This window comes from Pan paniscus, chromosome 9 (genome assembly GCF_029289425.2).
Source record: "Pan paniscus chromosome 9, NHGRI_mPanPan1-v2.0_pri, whole genome shotgun sequence".
Classification (NCBI taxonomy): Eukaryota; Metazoa; Chordata; class Mammalia; order Primates; family Hominidae; genus Pan; species Pan paniscus.
In genome coordinates, this window is record NC_073258.2 from 79672985 (window position 1) to 79694134 (window position 21150).

The 21150-nt window shown below is 46.0% G+C and overlaps 1 protein-coding gene across 4 annotated transcripts in view; it reads right to left on the reverse strand.

Moving 5' to 3' along the window:
• Nucleotides 1-21150, reverse strand: part of TENM4 (teneurin transmembrane protein 4) — a 3002963-nt gene that overhangs the window by 87095 nt on the left and 2894718 nt on the right. For all 4 annotated transcript variants that reach the window (XM_063608694.1, XM_063608696.1, XM_063608693.1 and 1 more), the window contains one exon: nucleotides 10467-10683. In XM_063608694.1, coding sequence (XP_063464764.1) covers nucleotides 10467-10683 — 217 coding nt within the window. The remainder of the gene's footprint in view (nucleotides 1-10466; nucleotides 10684-21150) is intronic.

Here is a 21150-nt window from a genome sequence, read left to right on the forward strand (position 1 = left end):
GACCTGAGGCTGTGCTTCCCGCAGAGGCCAGAAACCACTGTTCTGTGGCCTCCTAGCTAAGCATGGCTGTTGAGCTCCTTCAGACACCAAGGGAGCGTGAGCTCCCAGGCTGCAGAATCAATCTGTCAAGGCTGTGGGCAGCCTGGCTGCTCAATGCTGATGCTTCAGGCTGAGTCCTCTCCCATAGGAATCTTCTGGAATATTTTCTGCTGGCTGATAAAGGTGTACACAAGACCAGAGCCCTTGACTTGTCCACCATACTATGCTTCCAGGGAACTGAGCCCATCGACTATGGTGAGGGAGAAGCAGGACTGAGACAGTCTGGCCAGCAGGGAGCAAGGCCCTTGTCCCAGGTAAGTGGGTTGGTCATGTCTGGGGACATGGCTCAGAAATACCGTCGTTGTGCCTGGGGACATGGGATATGTGGTGCATGTTCAGATAGGCTGTTTTCTATGCTGTGTGGCCAGAAGCTTGTTTCAAAGAAGACTTTTCAGGTGATGGTTTGTGCTGTTAGAAAAATACAAGGCAGCTCTGCTAAAATGTGACTCTAGCCACAGTCTCTCAGCAGACAAGTTCATTTCATGACCATGTGTCTTGCCTTCTGTCAGGGCACAGGGCAGGTCCTGCTTCACCAGGAAAGGGGAAACTAGAATGAACCATGATCAGACCCACTGCATGGGGAAGGGGCTGATGCCAGGCAGAAACGCAGCTAAGGGAGTCTGCACAAAGTTCAGCTCAATAGGCTGGAGCTGAGGTGTACAGCAATACACAGCTGGCCTGTAATGGAAATAATAATTCAAAGGATGAGGGAGGAGGTGCTGACAGGAAGACAGCCATGGTGAAGAAGGGGCTCCCAGTGGCATCTGGATGTGGACGTCCCATGTGTCACTACGTTATCATGCCCAGGTACAGCAGGGATGGAGGTCCAGACCCAGATGTGGCAGGGATGGGAGCCTGTCAAAAGAGGGCAAGGTTTGAGTCCTTTGGTGCCAGGGCACTAGGCTGCTGAAGTCAGACACAGAAAGTGGGGCCAGGATTCAGGGACAAGGCAGAAAGCCATTTGGCACAGCTGGCAAGTCATGGGTCAGACAGACAACAGTAGGAAGGATGTGAGGTTGAGCAGCTGGGGCTGCTCTAAGTCCTTCTTCTCAGATTGGGATTGGTCCTAGAGGCCTGCAGCGTTAGACCCACAGGGTGGACTCACATGGCCCCCACTGTGGTGGGAGGAGGAGATCCAGGCAGGGGAGGCACGAGGGGCTGGATCTCTCCCCTCTAGCAAAATGCCACATGGAGGCCGCATCCCTCCCTGTCAAGCCCCTCACTGTGGGATTTGCTTGGAGCAAACTCTTAATGCCTCTGAGATCTAATTGCAGGGCCAGTTAGACTACATGCAGAGGTGTCTGCAAGGCCTGATCCTATATTCTCTATTGAGGGCAATATTAGTAATGTGAAACATGGCTCTCTAAATATTTTAACTTCTTATTGCTTAAAATTTCTCAGTGTTGGATAAAAATGCAGAAAGTCTTTGATTTACAAGCAGCAGAATTACAGTTTATAGTTTGAGATATACGAACCTTCACTTGGGACTCCAGGTTCTCTGGGACTCAGGCCTGGCTACTAACTTGCTGAGCCAGGGGCTCTCTCTGGCCTTGGAGGTTCCTCTTCCAGCACAGAGGGCTGATGGTCTGGAAGGTCCATTCACCCCTGCCATCCTAAGGTGCTAGGACATTTGCCCCAATTACACAACTACACCGATGCTTCAGGTTAAGATTCTCATTTTTCTCCCAGTTCTCAGTAGTGACGCTAAAACCTGTATGTATACTAATGCTATAGCTAATGCTAATATTAACATTACTGCTATTTAGTGACAGTGGCCACTATCACTTAAATGAATGCTTACTGCCCTAATACCTAAGTGTTTTACTTGTGCTAACTTAATCCCCACAAAATCCCCATGAGATATGGATTATTATTTTCATAGTGTAGAGGAGGGAAGTGAGGCACAGAAAGATTAAGAGACTTGTCTAAGGTCACACAGCTAGCAAACAGTGAGGCTGAGAGTCCAACCTCTGAGGTCAGTGCTCTTCAGCATGAAGCCTTACTGCACATGGGTTTTTAATGATGTAGTAGAATATTGGAGACAAAGTCAGGGCCAGGTGGGGTGCTAGGGTTGTAGTGGCACCACACTGTATGGATTTCTGAACTGAAGATGCTGAGCAGGGAACATAAAGGACTCAGCGGAGAAGAAGACAGGCTCAGTACCTGGGCTCTAGAGCCAACTGGGCGTGGCTTCCAATGTTGGCTCTGCTATTACAAGCCCTATGACCATGGCCCAGATTACTTAAATTCTCAGTAGCTCAGTTTTCATTGCTTAAAACAAGGGTGATAAAGTCCCTATATCATATGGTCTGCCAGAGATTTAAAGGTGTTACTACCTATAAAACATTCCAAATAGAATATCCTTTGTAAATGTTAGGTGTTAGTACTGAACGCATGCTATGAGCCAGACATCGGGCTTTTGGGTATTTTATCTCATTTAATCTTCCAAACAACCTGGCAGGGTGGAATTAGTGACCCCACATCAGAGGGGAGGAAGTTGAGTCTCACCAGCCCAAGGTCCCATGCTCTCACTTTCCCAAGGACTTGAATCCAGGCTCTCTCCCTCTAACCCAAGTTGTTCCCGCTGCACCACAGCATCCTCTGCTAATGCTTTCTGTGATGGACAACTAGGAACAAGCTCAAGCTACAAAGCAAACAGAGATCGTAATGCGTTTTTGAAATCAATAAAGGGATGATCAAGTGGCAGAGGAGGAGTTGTTAGCTGCTCATCAGGATGATGTGAGAAGTCGTTGCCTGCATCCTGAATTGAATCACCTAGTTGCTTTATCATCATAAACATTCATTTCAATGCGGGGAGGGATTTTTAAAAAACCAACATGAATAATATATAATGGCTGACATTTTGGAGGAAGCAGGATCTTTGCCTTCTTCTATCTTCCATCAGGTAATTTATCATTGTCTTTCTTTCCTTTTTTTTTTTTTTTTTTTAAACTGATGGGGTACCCTGTCAGCTCAGCTTGTTCTGAAAATGCAGCAGTATAATTCAATAATAAATTCGCTCAGAGGCCAGCTGTCAGGAAGTTGGTGTTTATTTGAAGTCCATTAGATGATCTCTGCTGCTCGCCCTCTTGAGGGCTTCCTGAAGGCTGTCTAAGGCCTGGGTGGAGGTGGGGGGTGGGGAGCAAATGCTCTTCTGAAACTGCTATGCCACTGATGCTTGCATATGGCTTTAGGTTCACAGTGGGCTGATAAAAAATCATATTGCATACATGGTCATTTCTCTTTTCCATCATTTTTCACTCTTGAAAACTCTTGCTTTTAAAATTCCTGGAAGCTTTGTGCCTTTCTATAGGGTGTGAAAGGAATTCTAAGACTTAGGTGGAATCAAGGTTATTTCACTCCTGTTTAGAGGCAGTTTTAGGTCCTGATTGAGATGAAATGCTGGAACTTGGTTAGTGAACGGGTGAGGGTCAGATCTTTCTCAGTTCCTGCCCCTAACCCACTTTTCTGGCCTCACAGTTCCCTATGTTCTTCTTTCTCCCACATGCCCCCTTTGCTCACCATGCTCATATACCACAGATTTCCTAAGCCCATCTTGATTTCAAATGTCAGAGCACGTCTTCTGACATTTGATGTGGAAAATAATGTCACCATAATTATCCTCCAGACACATTAAAATTTTCTCCATTCTCTGATTGTCCTGGAAAGTTATGCTGTTGCTCACACTGGTTCTGCAGTATAGAATGTTTTCTACAATCCTGTTCAACTGAAACCCACAGTAAGCAATACAGCTTATCCAGTAGTTCATGCATACACATACACATGTAACTGAAATAAGTTTCATGAAATACATATTCTTTTTACAGTGATGCACTGATATTTTCTATTTCCTTCTACTCCATTCCAGTTAAATTTACTTCTCTTTTTGAAAAGAATAGTTTCGACCTGCTGAATTGATTTCATAAGGTACTAATGGGTTTGTTGTGACCTGCAATTTGATAAATGATGCTCTAATGGCCAACTCTCCTGACTGAAATTTTTGTCTCAGGCTGAAGGCCATCTCCTGCCAGAAGTCTTCATTTGTTCATTTGTTTTCAACAGCAAACTTTTAATATTGCCTACTCTAAGCCCGCCCTGTGTTACATGCTGGAGAAGCAAAGCTGTAGGAGAGGCAGCTCTCATGGTGTAGGCTCAGGGGGCAGACGTGCAGTGAGGGTGATGGTCTTGCCTTTGAGCTCACAGAGCACTTTTGTCTCTACTTCTCTTCAGGCACTCAGCAGGGACTGGCTAATTCATTGATTTATTCTATCATTCACTGTAGTTCACTCTGTGCCAATTCCTTTGGGTTCAATGACAAACAAGGCATGGGACCCACAAAGAGCCCCCAAAGTAATGGGGTGAGATATCTTCTTCTTCCACACCTAGTACAGAGTAGGTGCTGGTCAGTATTTACCAAATGAGGCTTGTGTGTGTGTGTGTGTCTGTGTGTCTGTGTTTTGAGACAGGGTCTGGCTCTGTCACCCAGGCTGGAGTGCAATGGAGTGATCTCTGCTCTCTGCAACCTCTGCCTCCTGGGTTCAAGTGATTCTCCCACCTCAGCTTCCTGAGTAGCATGGACCACAGGCGTGCACCACCACACCTGGCTAATTTTTTGTATTTTTCATAGAGACGGGGTTTTGCCACATTGCCCAGGCTGGTCTTGAACTTCTGAACTCAAGCGATCCATCTGCCTCGGCCTCCCAAAATGCTGGGATTACAGGCGTGAGCCAGCATGCTTGGGCAGCTTGTGTGTTTTTCTCTGCTCTGTCCCTCGCTAAGCCTGCCCAGTCTCTCCTCCTCATAGGCTCTGACCCTCTGTATAGGATACGATTCTCTGCCTCCTTTGGGGTAAATTCTCTGGTCACCCATCCTTCCTTTTGCTAAAGTCCCCTGACTTCTTGAGCCTTTTCTCTTGGGGCTGAGTGTCTCCTGTCAGCTGAGTCTTGTAGCTCCCTGTCCACAACCATCTATTGCCTGATGGAGCCAATAACCTATTAGAATTAGAGGAACCCAGCAAGATTTGCCATCACATGATTTCTCAAATTCCCTTCCTCAAATAATGATTCAACAGTCTAAACCTGCCTCCTCTCTGGGTGGTTGTAATACTGTGTCCTCAAACCTATTCTGAATCTATATTTGAATAACCTGGGGGTGGTTCGTCAGAACCTCTTCCTGTAACTTGCTAACCTGTCCAGCATCGGCAACCTGTAACTATTCACTGAGGGGATATCTGACCCACATCCAGCCCTTTCAGTCAGAGGAGTCCTCCCCAAGAGCACAGATGCACCCAACAACGGGAAACAGCTCTGGCTCGAGTGCTTGCCCAGGAGATGTCTCACGTTGCCCTCCCTTTCCCAGCTCTCTGATCCCAAACCCCACAGTGTGTGTCCTGGACTCTTTGTATTGACAGTGCAGTTGGAGGTCCTGCAGACCTCAGAGCTCCTCCTCTCCTAAGTGTCAATAGTGGACACCCTTCACTGTATTCTCCCCATGACTCCATGGGAGGGACAAGTATTCCACTAGGCAGATGGGACCCGGGCATCCAGGCCAGGAGAGAATGGTGGTATTCAAACCACTTAATCTGGTGACAGTGGTTCCCGTGCCTACTTTGTCCCCTCCTACTTTAGGTCATCTCTGTCACTCTCCATCACAGCTCTGTCACTTTCTGTGGGTTTGAGGACAGCAGTGGCAGGATGTCAGATAGAGCTACTGTATTCATTAAACCTGCATTAAACACCTGCTCTGGACCCAGCACTGTGCTGGGCCCTGGGGACACAGATGAACCAGAGGGGGCCCCTCAGGGAGGCCTTCCTCACTCCAGGAGATGGGGTCTGGCCTCTGAGGAAGTGAGTCTTGGGGAGAGCCCTGGGTGCTGGGGACTGGCTTGCTTGCTTTCACACCCAAGGTAGGCCAGTTGGCTCCAAGCCCTGGCCTTGAATTCCCCTCCCTCCTCTGGTCCCAGCAGCTGAGGTCCCAGTGTGCCTCATACTTGAGGCTCCCTGAGGCTGACCCAGCTGGGAATCTGCAGAGAGAAGGAGCTCCACTCTGAGGCCTGCCTTTCCTTGCTGGTCTCAGAAATGCTGTTGGGTTCTGGGTGACAACCTGCTTCCTGGAGGCTGTTAAATGAAATCTCAAACTGCAAATTGTGGCACAGCACATGGGGTGCAGGAGAATATGGGGTTTTGTTGGTTGGACACAGGCCTAATTGTCATACACAGGCACCAAGTCAGGTCTGCCTCCCCATCAGAAATTCCACTCTCTGGAGAAACGCCACTGGGCTCCACTCTAACAAGGATCCCAACCGACAGCTGGCTGGCAAGAATGCCGCCTTTTCCCTTCCTCAAATAATGATTCAACAGCCTAAACCTGCCTCCTCTCTGGGTGGTCGCTGGACCTGGAGGGCAGGTTCCTCTCAAGTTTTACTTCCAATTAAGGAAGTGGATTTGGAAACTCTTTTTAATTAACATCATCATCACCGCCATGTAATTAGCAAGCAAGTTTTTGTGTGGCAGGTACTAGGTTGAGACTTTATGTACTTTTTGTTCCCATTTAATTCTCATAGCAATCCCTAGACACATAGACGTTAACACCCTAATCTTACAGATGAGCAAGTTGGAGCTCATATAAGTGAACAATTTAGGAATTTTCCTAAGGTTACAAAACTAGAAAGTGGATGCAACAGCCTTTTAATCTTGGTCTGTCAGATTCCCAGGCTTGTGCTATTTTCACTATGATATGCGGCTGCTACAAAAGCCACCATTTACTGATCACCTAATACGTACCAAGCCCTGGGCCAGGTGCTTTATTTTAGTTTATCCTTTCAACAGCTTTCATGAAAGAGTACCATTATTGCCAATTTATAACTAGAGCCACCTACACAAAGGTTAAATCATTTCCCTGAGGTCACACACAGCTAGTGGGAGGTAAAGCCAGGATTGTAACTCTGGGCACTTGCTATTATACCAAACTCCCTCATATGAGAGGACAGAAAGCAACTACTTAAACTGGGCAGTTGATTTCACTTTATCCCAGCTGTGCAAATAAGCACTGTGCTACTGGTCCAGACCAAGATCATCGAATACCAAGTAGTTAGTCTAATGAGAAAAGCATCTGCTGCCTCATGTTTCTACATTTCTAGTCACTTGGGCATATTTTACACAGGAATCTGTTTGGGGGTCCTTCCTGATAGCTGTTTCTTCTGAATCTAGATCAGTGAAGAGCTGGTACATAATGATTCTGGCAAATGTTAGGTAAAAGGAATTTTTACAGTAACTTTTTTTTTTTTTTTAAAGAGACAGTAACATTTTGGAAGCTTCCATTATCTATTCATTTGTAGAGGAAATACTATATCCCTGGCCCTGGCCAAAGTATTACAGGTTTGGAGAGATGAATGGTCTCTGTTTTCAAAGTGTATATAACCAACTGAAGGTGACAGATATATAAACAATGATCTGCAAAGTTGACTTCTTCTGCTTCTGTGACTAATCTGTAATGTGATTTTTAGCAGGTGATTTAACCTCTCTGGACTCTGAATCCTCAGTATAAAATTAGGTAAAATAGATAATATGTCCATCCTTCCTCCCTCCCTCAGTTCTTCCATTTCTTTATTCTTCAAGGCAATTTATATGTATATGTTTTCAGCAACTACTAAGTGCTAAAATGTGTAAGATGAAGTGTTTCCCTGGAGGACTTGGTTTAGAGGGGTTGACAGACATTTACAGGATGCACTCTATTAAGCTACTTGTCCAGAGCTATGTATCTAGAGCGGCAGAGCCAGGATCTGAAGCCCAAGTTGGCCTCTCTCTGAGGCCTGTAACTTCCCTACTGCTGAGGGGTCCATTTTCCCCAGCACAGGCTTCTCAAACTCCATACTTGGCTGGCTCCTTGAGGCCAGTCAGACCTGCTGGAGCAACAATACCAAGACCTGTGTGCAGGTCCCACAGTGGCTCATGGCGCTTAAGCAGCAGGCTCAGGAAGTGACCAGGAGGACATACAGGGGACGTGTCCCTGCTGGCATTGATCAGGCTGGCATGGCAAGGGCATCCAGTAAGCAGAACAGCCATAGGCAGCCAACAAGCCATGGCCCTAATTGGATCCAATAATGGGCCCCGTAAAGAATGACTGAGCAACTGACAATTTCCTTGGTAGGAATATTAGCTATATCTCTAGTGGATTAAAAAAACTCACGCTGTGGGAAGGCCTACAAGCATACATACAATATCACACAACTGAAGAAAATAGCGGGAAGCTTCCTACCCAGAGACAGAAGCAGCATTTCTGGCCAAGATAAATGAATAGGTTTTCTCCTCACTCCGGCTCTGCCACTTGACTAGCCTTGTGAATTTGGGAAAGTTACTTAACCTCTTAGCTTCTCAGTACTCTGGGGGTAAGTTGGAGGGTTCGGACCATTAAGTAGCTTCACCTCTAGAAAGGTGGAGGTTTGAATTCTGCCACGCACTTGCTGGGCTTCCTCCATCTCACCTTTCTCATCTCGTCACGACTCCTTGCAAGGATGGGCTAGGGTGGTGGAAAGTGCAGGGGCTCTTTCCCGAGTCTGACAGACCTGCATGTCTGCATCCCGCTCCGTCATGTTGCAGCAGTGAGGCCTTCTCTTTGGCTTCCCTTGTCACACTCTGGGGATGACAGCAGCTGCCTCACATGGAGGCTCCCCATGGCTTCTTCAGTCCTTGCTCTTTCCTCATTACATATTCCCCTTGATCAAGATTTTTTTTCTCCCTGAGATGGGGTCTTGCTCTGTCACCCAGGCTGGAGCGCAGTGGGACGGTCTTGGCTCACTGCAGCCTCAACCTTCTGGGCTCAAGTGATCCTCCCACCTCAGCCTCCTGAGTAGCTGGGAGTATAGGTACCTGCCACCACACCCAACTAATTTTTGTTTTGTCTTTTTTGGAGAGACAGGGTTTTGCCATGTTGACCAGGCTGGTCTCGAACTCCCGGGCTCAAGTGATCTGCCCGCCTGAGCCTCCCAGGGTGTTGGGATTACAGGCATGAGCCACTGCGCCCGGCCTCCTCGGGCAACCTTTTGTGTGCTCATGGTTTCAACTGCTTGTTCATTGATGGCTCCCAAATCAAGAACTCTAAGCCCTAACTCTAAATGAGCTCCAGAATTACTAACTGCAGATAGACATTTACTCGTGGGTGGCCTACTGTGGTGTGTCCCTTTATCACCTTGCTCCCACCCTGCTCCTGCTCTCTGCTCCTCAGCCTGGTGAAAATACCACCATCTACCCAGGCATCCAAGCGGGAGACTCCTCTCTGCAGCATCCCGCAGACACAATCAGTTACCAAGTCCTGCTGATTTACCCTTTAAATAGAGCTTGAAAATGTCCCTTACCCTTCCTACCTCCATCACTACCCCATTGTTCCCTCAGGACAGGGACCCTCTGGCACAGAAAAATGAACATACGAGGTGCACAGTGACTGCTGAATTAACCACACTGACTTTTAGAGAAAGTTCTGCGCATATGAGGCACCACTACATTGGAAGACATTCAAAAGAAATGATTATAAATCCCTGCTCTTGGATACGCTGTACTGGTTCACTGCTCTGATCTAGGTTGCAGAGATTAGAGAGCTATTTTGTGTCTCTGGGTCTTTGCATGAGCTCTTCCTTCTCCCTGGCACACTCTCTCCCTTCCTTGCCTAGTTAACCATCTCTCCTCTTTAAGACTTGATTCTAAAGCCCTGGCCTCCCTCCTACCCAGGAGTACATCCTCTGTGCTCCAGAGTACCCTGGGAACAAAGTTCTGGCCTAATCACACTGTAACTGTCCCTTTTTTGTTCTCCTAGTGGACTGGGAGTGACCAACAATCAGGAACTGTGTTCTGCTCATCTCTGCAATCCCAGCAAAGGACCTGACACAGACCTCCATATAAAATTGTCCAATGGATGACACAACTGAAAACAGGAAGATTGTATGGGTATGTGGCCTGGGATGGCAGCAGATGTACCCACCCCCTGCCTAGCAAAGTCTTCTGGATGTCTGCTTTGAGGGTGAGCAGCATCAATGCCTTTCAGTTCATCTGGAGACCACAGGATCAGTAAGACCTGACTGCAAAGTGGGTATTGATCCAAGATTCCCCTTGGACCTTTGGTTTCTCACTGTCTTCATCTGTCACCCAGTGGGAGCAACAAAACTTTGCTCATAAAAATTCCAAACTCCTTGGAGAGTAGTTTTATAAATGTAGGTACCTGAGGCTGCTTCTCTGCCTCCCCCGACATTCCATCAGGAACCATGGATGCTCTCACTTTCCTGGCTTCCTCCCACCCCCATTCATCCAAAAGAGGCTCTAGAGTGATTCAGTTCTCCCTCAGAGAGCCCTGGCTGGAGCTGGGGCCCTCAGACTCACCCTCCATCAAAGGGGTTCTCCCCGGGGATTATGTGCGTGCTGTCCCTGCCCACGAGGAACTTGATGCGGTCATAGAAGGAGTGTAGGTTCTGCTGTGACACAGGGACCTGTGTCTCCTGGATGATGTCCAGAGGGTTAGGGGAGCCAAGGCACAGCGGGTTGATATGGCACAGGGGCTGGAGGCAGCAGTCAGGGTCCATGCAGTCCACCAGGCCATCTGCAGGAGTGACAGAGCATGCGGTTTATATTGCTATGTTCAATCAGCCATGTTTATCCAGAATGCCTTAATTCATTTCTTCTCTATTTTTCACTCATTCAAAAACTTTATTAAATGCTGATATAAGCCAAAGTCTTTGCTGGGCACCAAACAGATGCAAGTGACTCAGATGTGGTCCTAGCTTACTAGTCTAGAAGGAGAGATAGACAGTAAGTGTACAGTGTCTGTACTGTATGTTTTTCCTTCCATCGAGATAGAAGAGATTGTACGTATGAAGACCCAGAAGTGAGATAACACATGAACATTTGTGATGCTATATTCAAATGCTGATGGCCAGAAGGTGAGTGGAAGAGCACCATGTGAGGCTGCTGAGGTTGACAGGGGCACACCAGGCTGGGCCTTGCAGGCCAAGTTAGGGAGTTTGAATTTCACCCTCAGAACAATGGGAATCACCGAAGGCTTTTAAGCAGGAGGTGACTTCATCTGGTGTGCACTCCTGAAACCAAAGGGGGCCTCAGTGGAAGCTAGGAGCCAGACAGGAGAAGAGGGCATCGCTGAGGTTGCACAGGTGAAAAATAAAGGTTGCTTAGAATGCAGTAGTAACAGTGGCAATTAAGAGAAGTAGATGGTATTGAGAGACATTTAGGAGGTAAAACTGTAAGCCCTGGTGACTGCCTGGCTTTGGGAGTGAAGGCACAGCAATTCTCAGCGTCTCTCCCAGCCTCAGTGTAAGCGTGTGGCCTGCGGCTGAATCCTCAGTCCTCTGGAGGCCTGCTCTGCTTTCTGTGAGAGGAGGCTGCAGGGATATTTGTGCTTTTTGAGTTTGCTGGATGGTTTCAGATCCCTGACAGAGTTGCCATTAGCAGGGAATTCTCTTTACCACATGGATGGGCTTCTTCAGGACTGGAACTTGTATTACAGCTCTACTATCTTCTCAAAGTACAAAGAAAGTCCACCAGATCACAGATTTTTGGCCTCATTGTATCAAAGTACTTTTACAGGCACCTAATATTAATAGACCAGCTTAAAATACATAACAAAGAGATCAGCAGGTAGTGTCCAAAGTGGTGGACAGGAAAAGCCCAGGGTTACAGTCTGTGTGCTTTGTCGGCAGACAACAGTCTAACGACATGTATTCCTGCCTGGGTTCAAATTCTGGCTCTGCTGCGTCTCAACTGTGTGACTTTGGCAAACTTCCTCACCACCGTGGGAGCACACAGATCTGTTCTGTGTTCCAGCACTTAGTGGAAGTGCTTAAAACATAACTGCTATACAAATAAATGAATGGGAATTGAATGAATTAACTAGTGAAGCAGGGGTTGTGACAAATGCCAGTCCATAAAAGCCAGAAAACTGTAACTTCATCCTATTGAGGTAAGCAGTGTGCTATGGTAGGAGGACCATGATGTTCAGAGACTAAAGTTCAAGACCAAGTATGGCCCCCAACAGTGACCCTGGACAAGTTCCTGTACTTAGTCTCTCTGAGCCACATTTCATCAATAATGTGGGAGTAACAGTGATATACCTACTTCTCTAGTTTTCTCCATGGAGTTTACAATACAGAAGCTGCCCACCAAAGTATTGCAAATGCATTGGTTAGACTTGGTGTCCCCGATCCTCCTTGCTAGTGGTGTGGCCTCAGGTAAGCTACTTGATTGTCCTAAAACCTAGTTTTTTCCTTAATAAATTAGTAACAAAAAGCCTTTCTGTTTCTCTCCCATTTCTGCATGGTGCCCAGAAGCTTATAGTCTCCTTGAAGGCAGATAGTGATAAAGAGTATGGATTCCAGAGATAGACTGTCTGGGGTCAAATCCTGGCACTGAAACTTACTAGTGTGTGACTTTGGGCAAGTTACTTAAACTCTCTGGCCTCAGTTCCCCATATCTCTTAAAGGGAGATCATAAGAGTAAGTGTCAAACAAGTGTTTGTTATATAGATAAAAAGTGCAGCATTATGTCCCCAAATCTAGCATAGTATCTGACACATGGTATCATAGTGCTTAATTCTGGGTTAGTTTCCCTTCCCGATCCTGAACTTAGAACATGGCTCACCAACATGAAGAGCCATTCATCCTTTCTCTGCTCACCTGCTAGATTCACTCTGAGATACGGAAGGAATGCCTCCCCTCACCCCAGCATTGAACTGCATCCTAACTTGTGGCTCCTGTCCCAGCTCCCAGATACAACTGCCTAGCAAAGCACCTGTCTTCTCCAGCAGTCGGCAGGCTCCATCACACATTCTCATGCTGCCCCTGTCAGACATTGCTTAAACACATAATTACAGCCCAAGCTGAGGGTTATTTGCATTCTGCTATTGATGTTAGCATGACAGATTCAGCTGTTGCATCCATAACTCTGCAGAAATGCTCCATTATTCAATCCCAGTGAGCAGGGACATTGACCATTAAATCAGCTAGCACAATTGAAGGGCCGTGAAAAGTCATGGCTAATTTGAAATTTTATTAGCTCTTTCATGGTCTTGTTTACCACCAAAGCAGTCCCTGGAAGCCTGTGTTTTACCCTTTCATAAACATTCAGCTCTGTGGCACCTGGAAAGAGCTGCTTCCTGTGAGAAGGGATGTCTGCTCTCTAGTCCTGGGGGAAGGTTAGCCAGGAATGATAGCTGTTCTTATTAATATCTATATTACAGTGATGGTGATGATGATGATGAATTGCCACATTTATTGAGTGCCAGGCATTCTGCTAAATATATTACAAGGAATGCATCATTGAATCCTCTATGAAGTAGCCACAGTTGTCACTCTCATTTTAGAGACAAGGAACCAGAGGCTCAAAGTGGTAAAGGTCATGTAGTCAGTGAAGAAGCTGACTCAGAATCTGAACTCAGTTCTTTCTGAGGCATATAATGTTCTTTAAGCTCTGGAGAGACTTTTAGGAAGTATTTCTTAAGCAGAGAACATGAATTTCTGAATCTTAGTGAAACACTACTCTTCTGTGCTCTTCCAGCCTCTTGGACAACTTCCATCATAGTACGTCTCTTTCCAATATTGTAATTTTGATTTTCTCTCCGTCCCCGGACCCCCATACTCTGCAACCCAAACGATGACCTCCTAGAGATCAGGGGTTGTCTGATTCATTTCATTATCCCAGGGCCCAGACCTGGACAGGAACAGTGACTGTACTCCACAGAGGTTTGAGGGATGAATAAATGACTGACCCAGGTCAGGCCTGTCCCACTAATCCAGCATCCGCGTCACAGGACAACAGAGCTCGACGGAGCCTTTTATTCTGTGATCGGTGGCCATATGGTGCTTAAGAGAGCCCTCTCTCCAGGCAAACTACCTGGATTTGGACCCCAGTTCCCAATTCTCACGCAAACTGTGTGACTTGGTCCAAGTTGCTTAACTTCTCTAAACCTCAGTTTCTTCATATGCACAATAGGGGAGAAAAAGAAGGATGGTTAATTCCTTAGACTCACCAATCTGTCTCTACAGCCAAGTGTGAAGCACAAAACTTCCCTTGGATGTCTTGTGACAATGAGACAAACATTTTCTAGAGAGGAACTTTTAGACTGAGACTCTGTCTGCAAGCATGGGACCCAGCATGTATGCCTGCTCCACATAGGAACTGATAGGCCACACCATGGCCATTTAATTAGTATTTGTGTCTCTCATTAGTTCTGCAAAGTTTGGTTTTGAGCTCTTTGAATATTCCCCTCTCCCTTTCTCTCTAGTCTTCAGGAAATTAACTACTAAATGCTTAGAGGATCTTCTAGCTTTCATGTCACTCAACCTCTTCCTTAATTTCCATCTTTTTATCCACGTTCTATCCTGATTTGTTTCTTCAAATCTCTATTCTACTTCACTTATTTTCCCATCATTTGTGTCTGGTCTGCTGTTTAATTTGTTCTTTGGGTCATAAATTATCTTACTTTAAAATTTCTGAATAGGCTATTTGGAATTTTTCAAAATCCACCTGTTTCTTTCTTGATATTGTCTTGTTCTATGGTTTTTATACATCATTTTCTCTCTTTAGTCATTTAAAAGTGTATTCATTTTATAGCCTTTTTCAGACTGTTAAGTTCTCGGGAGTGGTCATCCTTCTGCATGTTGTAGTTGTTGACTCTAGCTCATGGTCAATCATTTCCTATGTGTTCTATGATTCTGTTAATTCTCAGAAGGCTTGCCTTCCTATGGGAATCTTGTGTGGTTGAACTAACCCTCCAGGGTGGTTTTCTTTTTTTTCTTTTTCTTTTTTTTTTGAGATGTTGTCTCGCTCTGTTGCCCAGGCTGGAGTGCAGTGGCGTGATCTCGGCTCACTGCAAGCTCCGCCTCCCGGGTTCCCACCATTCTCCTGCCTCAGCCTCCCGTGTAGCTGGGACTACAGGCACCTGCCACCACACCCAGCTAATTTATTGTATTTTTAGTAGAGACAGGGTTTCACCGTGTTAGCCAGGATGGTCTCGATCTCCTGACCTCGTGATCCGCCTGCCTCGGCCTCCCAAAGTGCTGGGATTACAGGTGTGAGCCACTGTGCCTGGCCCAGGGTGGTTTTCTGATTACATCAGCTGGCCACCTCAAGGGTACCATTTGTCTGGGACCACTTTTCAGGTTGATTTCTTGGGTTGGGGTTCTAGGACTGCTCTAGAGTTAGTACTAGGACTAACTCTAGTAGTGAGTTTAGATTTCAAGGTCTTTGGAGGTATAGGCTTGGTCTCCTAGCACACCCCCCAGCCCCAACAAGCCATGGCAGAGAAATGCCTCCATGTCATCCTTCTGGTCTAGCAGGCACTGTTTTTTTAGTCCTTTTCTCACATGACTTGCAGCCTTTGAGGATCCCAGCTTTATGAGGGCCTCAGTTCCAACCTCCCACTGTGGATGTGCCCTGTCCGCTGACTCTGAAATTATTCTGTTCTGAGTCTCCCTGGCGCTGATGATCCTGCACGTCTCCCAGGCCTGCTGTAGCTTGGGCTCCTGTGCCCACTGCTCTGGCCCATCAGCTTCATCTTGTTTCTAGAATCCAGGGCTCCCTTGTCTCCCTTTTCTTCTTTGCTCAATTTTATATACGAACAGTTGTACCCTGTCATCAGAGAATCTCTGTATGACCTAGTTGGCCATTTTGCTGAAAATAAGAGTTCCAGCAAGAGCTCTGAGCCTCAGTTCTCCGATCTGTAAAATGAATCATCAAACTTACTTCATAGAGTTGCTGTGAGGATGAGGCGAGATCATGGATGTGAGGCACTTAGCACGATAACTAGCAACTAAGCAAGTACTTGGCAAATGGTAGTTACTTAAATTAGCTCCTGCCCAGGAGCCTCCCTTGAACCACATTCTGGTAACAGGCCCTACACTGGCCCCTCCCTACACGCACATTACATGACAACCCTTTCTGGATGATGCAGTTTGGCCTTAGAGAACTGAAGTGGATAAACATGGTCATAGCAATGCACTGTAAATTAGGGTAGTAGAGGCCTCTGGGGATTTGCAGATTGGGGTCCTCTGCAATGGAAATATCACAAACTGTGCTCTTATGAGAGGCTCTGGCACTGTGGAATGTCTTACTCCATGCTTCCCAGGTGGGAGTGATTAATGCCTATACCTTCCTGTGGTGATGCTTCCTAATCATTTATTTAACAAATATTTGCTGAGTAGTAACTGCGGACAAAACTTCCACCAATGGAGGCAATCCTATATAAATGAGACACACAAATGAGTAGGGCTTACAGCATTCTTTTCAAAGGCTGCAGTTTACAAGACCAGCTTCTGAGTAAAACCCTCTTTTTATTTTCAAATGTAGCATATGGTGGCCTGAAACAGTGCATATGGCTGTTCTACAGTGAGGGGGAATGGCTCCCAATTTAATTTTCTTAGGCATAGATGACAAATTTTAGAAGATTCTCATTAAAAGGAAAAAAAAGCGTGCTGTAGGGACAGAAATGTAATTTTTGGGATAGACTAGAAACATATTAATACACAGTTTGGGGGATTCTCTGGTTTTTGGGTGGCTTGGAAACATTTATAGTTTCCAAATACTTCATATCTCACTTAATTATATATCATACGTAAGTTGGTTGACTTATAAATTCTCTGTGTTTCGTATATTTGCTATCCCCATTCAGAGACCCTCATTATCACAGCAGAAAAAGAAATCAGGAAAGCAGAGGGTTTGCTTCTATGTCCTTCAAATTTTCTGTAAAACCCTCCTAAACCCCAGCTTTTGGGAAATAACTTTTTTCCTGGAAATTTCATTTTTCCTCATAGTTCTAAACACACACCCCCTTTTACATGGTGACAGTGAAAAGAGGCAGAAGAAAATGTCAAAAAGGCCAGGCAGGCCCTGGAGGCTAGGGATGCAGCAATGCTGCACTCAAGAGTGGTCCCTGATGGGGAGTGGAGGGCAAAGAAAAGGGGGAAAAGAAAGAAGGGGGGCCAGCATCTGGGGGCACTCAATGAAACAATCCAAAGTGGTTCACATATTCCTGACCCTTGAACTTGAAGCTCTGTGGTGCTCACATGCTGCTGGTGCATGGAGGGCTGGCTTCTGCTAACGTTTTCATCTATGTGCTCTGGCTGGAGGATGAAGGCCCTGCCATACTCTCACTGAGATCCCTCTTTGATGCCTGCCTTGCAGGTAGGTGTCAAATGACCTGGAGAACGAGGGAAAGGGGTGTGTGGGAGAAAGAAATCCAAGCTAGATGCCTGAAGACCTAGCCTCTCCCCTGTATCTGCCCCTCTCTGGCCATGAGAACTTGGGCACATCCTTCCTATGCCCGAGACGCAATTTGCTCCTGTGAAACCAGGATACTAGGCTCTGCCAACCTCTCAGGATTGCTGAAGGGCTCCAGAGTCTAAAAGAGTGAACGAGTAAGTCAACAAAAGAAATTTGAGTGTCTTTCCCATGCTGGTAGCTGTTCTCTGGAGCTCCCTCTGGAGACAGGGGCTGGGCTCAGACATAGGCCAAGTCCTCTGCTGGCCACGTGGCCCTTCTTTAAGTGAACAATTGCAGTCCTGACTAGAAGTGGCTTCCTGTTTGTTGTGTGACCTTAATGGTGGCCAGTGACTGGTGGGCCCTTGGGCCCCTCATTTCCCTTTCTTGTGTCTGCGTCCTTATCAGGGAGGCCAAGGGTACATGGGGCAGTCTCAAGGCTGTGGGCCTGCCTGATGGCCACCTCCTGGCCTTTACACACCAGAGACCCATTTTCCCTGGTGGCCAGCTTGCTGTGACTTTCACAGGAAGTAAAAGGTATGCAGGAGCGTGCTATTAAAGATGGGGGCAAGGCCAACCTTCTCACCTTTACAAATAAGGACACTGGGGCTCAGGTTATGTAATTTCCCTGACATCGTACCGCTAGTTAAAGAGCAGAACTGGGAATTTGGTCCATTATCTTTCTGTACATCGAGCTGTTAGGCACAATTCCACAGTGGACAACTCTTTACAGCAATGCTCTGGATTTTCTGGCTTCCAAGCCCTGTCGCCTCTCCACATGGGGCAGAAATTGACTTGTTTATTTCTGTATCTCAAATGCACAGCACAGTGCTTTGCACACAGTAAGCATCACAATGGTTGAATGAATGAATAAATGCATGCATTTTTTATGTAAGAATCTCAAATTAGACAGCTCCATCAGCTTGACAGGGCCCATCAAGGGCCATGGGGTGTGGTGGAAGCCATTCCCTACAGGAGGAGCTCATCCCTCTCCTTAGAAAAGAGACATAGGGAACATGCCTGTTAACGTTCACTTAGTACCCATTATGTGGCTGGCAGGACCTGTGTTAGGCACTGGATGCTCAGGAATAAAAGAGTCATGCCTCTAAAGGATTTGGCGTAGTGGGGCAGACAGAGACAATTGAGTGCTGGAGAAGAAGGAAGCAGAAGGGGCTGTGGAAGCCCAAAGGTGGGACCCCAACTCAGGCTGGGGGCTGGATTATTTCCTGGAAGACAGAATGCTTAAACTGAATCTGGAAGGATGGGCAAGGATAAAAAGGAGAATGGGGGTGTGGGCGGGGGCAAGGTGGGGCAATCTGTGGCCTAGTAAACTCTTTGTACTGTAGTTGTTTGCATGGTTCCTTAACCTCACAGCCCCATGGACAGTGTATAGCAAGCCCATTAGTCTTTTTGCAGGCTTAACTCTTCCTTGGCTTGACGACCCATTAGCCAACCATATCTCGCTCTTGTCTGCAGTCTGGCCACAGAACTGTTTTACAATAGTATCTGAGGAGGCCCTGGGGGTGGAAGGCGGAATGTGTCTCCCCCTCTGTACACACTGGGGAGAAGATTTTGTCATTTGCTATAATAAATTCTGTGCCTTCTTTCAAAAGGCTTGCAAAGTCTTTATCTTCCCGTTGGAACACAAGATTTTTAAAGGTCAATTTCTCTCTTGTCTCTTATCATGAGAAATGTGGTTTAGAGATAGTTTGAAGGGTGACCAAATTCTTTGGCTTTATGTGAACTCTCCCTTCCAGCAATAAGAGATGAGGAGGAAAAGAGAAGACAGAGACCTTTGTTCTCAGTTTTCCTGAAATTTCTCCTTCTAGGTTGCATATCTCAATTATCTATGGCAACCCATGATTGTTTTTTCATGGGAACAAGAGCACCAAAAGAGATTATCATACCTTGAAGCTGCTTAAAGATCCTTTATCAGAAGAGGACTGGTTGCTTAAAATCCAGTGGAGTTTTTATCCTGGAGGCTTTTTAAAAAGCATAGGTTCCAATCTAATCCTAGCTCTCCCGCTGAGCCACTGTGTGACTTTGGGCAAATCATTTCAGTTCTCTGAGCCTTAGTTTCCCTGTATGTAAATGTGTGCCTTGCAACTTTGTTGTAAAGGCTGGAGATGATGTACGCAGAGTGTCTAGCACAGTGCCTGGCACTCAAGAATGTGCTCAAAAATGGCTGCTGTTTTCCTTTATGTACATTTGGATTCTTTTCTAGCAAAGAGCGTGTAACAGTTTGGAATACAGACTTTAACACAGAAAATGAAAAAGATGAAAACATATTATATAGAGAAATATACCATAATCTTAAATGAAAAAATAGAATGTAAAATTTTATAGAGGACATAATTCCAATTTTTAAAAATATTTACAAATACATATTTTATAATAAATATCATGTTTCTGTGATTGCAGGTGGAGAGAAGCAGGAGAAACAACTGATATCTGTAGTTGATAAACTAAGTCTTGGAGAAGTTAAGTACATCACTCAAGGTCACACAGTGAGCAAATCAGGGAGCCAGGAGTTGAATCCAGATAATCTGGGTACAGATCTTATACTTTTAACCACTGTGCTATGTTGCCTCTCAGGGCCTTTCAATATATAACCTGTGATCCTTATAGCAGCCCTGCAAGGTGGGAATTATTATCCTCATTTTACAGTGACTTAGCATCTTTGGGACATGGTGTCACCATCTTTGAAATGGGCATGAATAAACATCCCTATAAGAGGATAAAATCAGAAGATGCATGTGTCTGTACTTAATAAGGGGCTTCTCAAAGCACACAGTATGAATGGGGTACACCTTCTTTGTCAAGTGGGGCACATAGAGACTTCACTTTGAGTAGGTGAGTTAGGGCCCCTCTGCTTGTCTGCCTTCTGGTCCCTCTCAGGAGCCAGTGCCCAAGGTGAGAGCATTAGGAGACTGGCAGTCATCGAGTCACATGAGGGATCTTGTTTCCATTTTTAAATCTAGCCAACAACCATACATGAAAACAAAAACAAACTAATAAAGCTGCTCCCTGGCTCAGTCATACTGTTCAGCTCCCCCATTTTTTTTTTTTTTTTTGACAGAGTCCTCCTCTGTTGCCCTGGCTGGAGTGCATAGGCACAATCTCAGCTCACTGAAACCTCCGCCTCCCAAATTAAAGTGATTCTCGTGCCTCAGCCTCCTAGGTAGCTGGGATTACAGGTGCACCCCACCAAGCCCAGCTAATTTTTTGCATTTTTAGTACAGATGGGGTTTCGCCATGTTGGCCAGACTGGTCTCAAACTCCTGGCCTCAAGTGATCCACCCGCCTCAGCCTCCCAAAGTGTAGCTTTTTTCTTTTTGTCTCATAGTTTAAAAACACTGCTGTAGCATTCTTTATGAAACTTGAAATTCAAGTTTAATTTAAAATGTGTTGTTTTAAACCCAGCAAATTGGGAAAGAAGAGTAACCCGGAGATCTTAGATAACTTGAAGGGCTACAGGGATCTACAATGGGCCATATGTCTGAGGTCTGGACACAGTGAGAAGCTCTAATGTCGCCAAGACCTCACATACTCTGGCAGTTTCTGCGACCGGCCAGCTGTGTGACTTCTGCGAAATAATCGCTAAGCTTCCTTTGCCTTATCATGAGGGAATAGTAAGTGGATAATAAGGCCACATTCCTCACAGTGTTGTTGGGTGGATGCACAATTGCTTTGCAAACTGTAAAGTGACATACAAGTTATTACGCTCTCGTAAACTTTGTGGTACTGCTACAGCCTATTTAAATCTGAGTAAGTACTCACACTACACTTCTAGGTGGAGGAT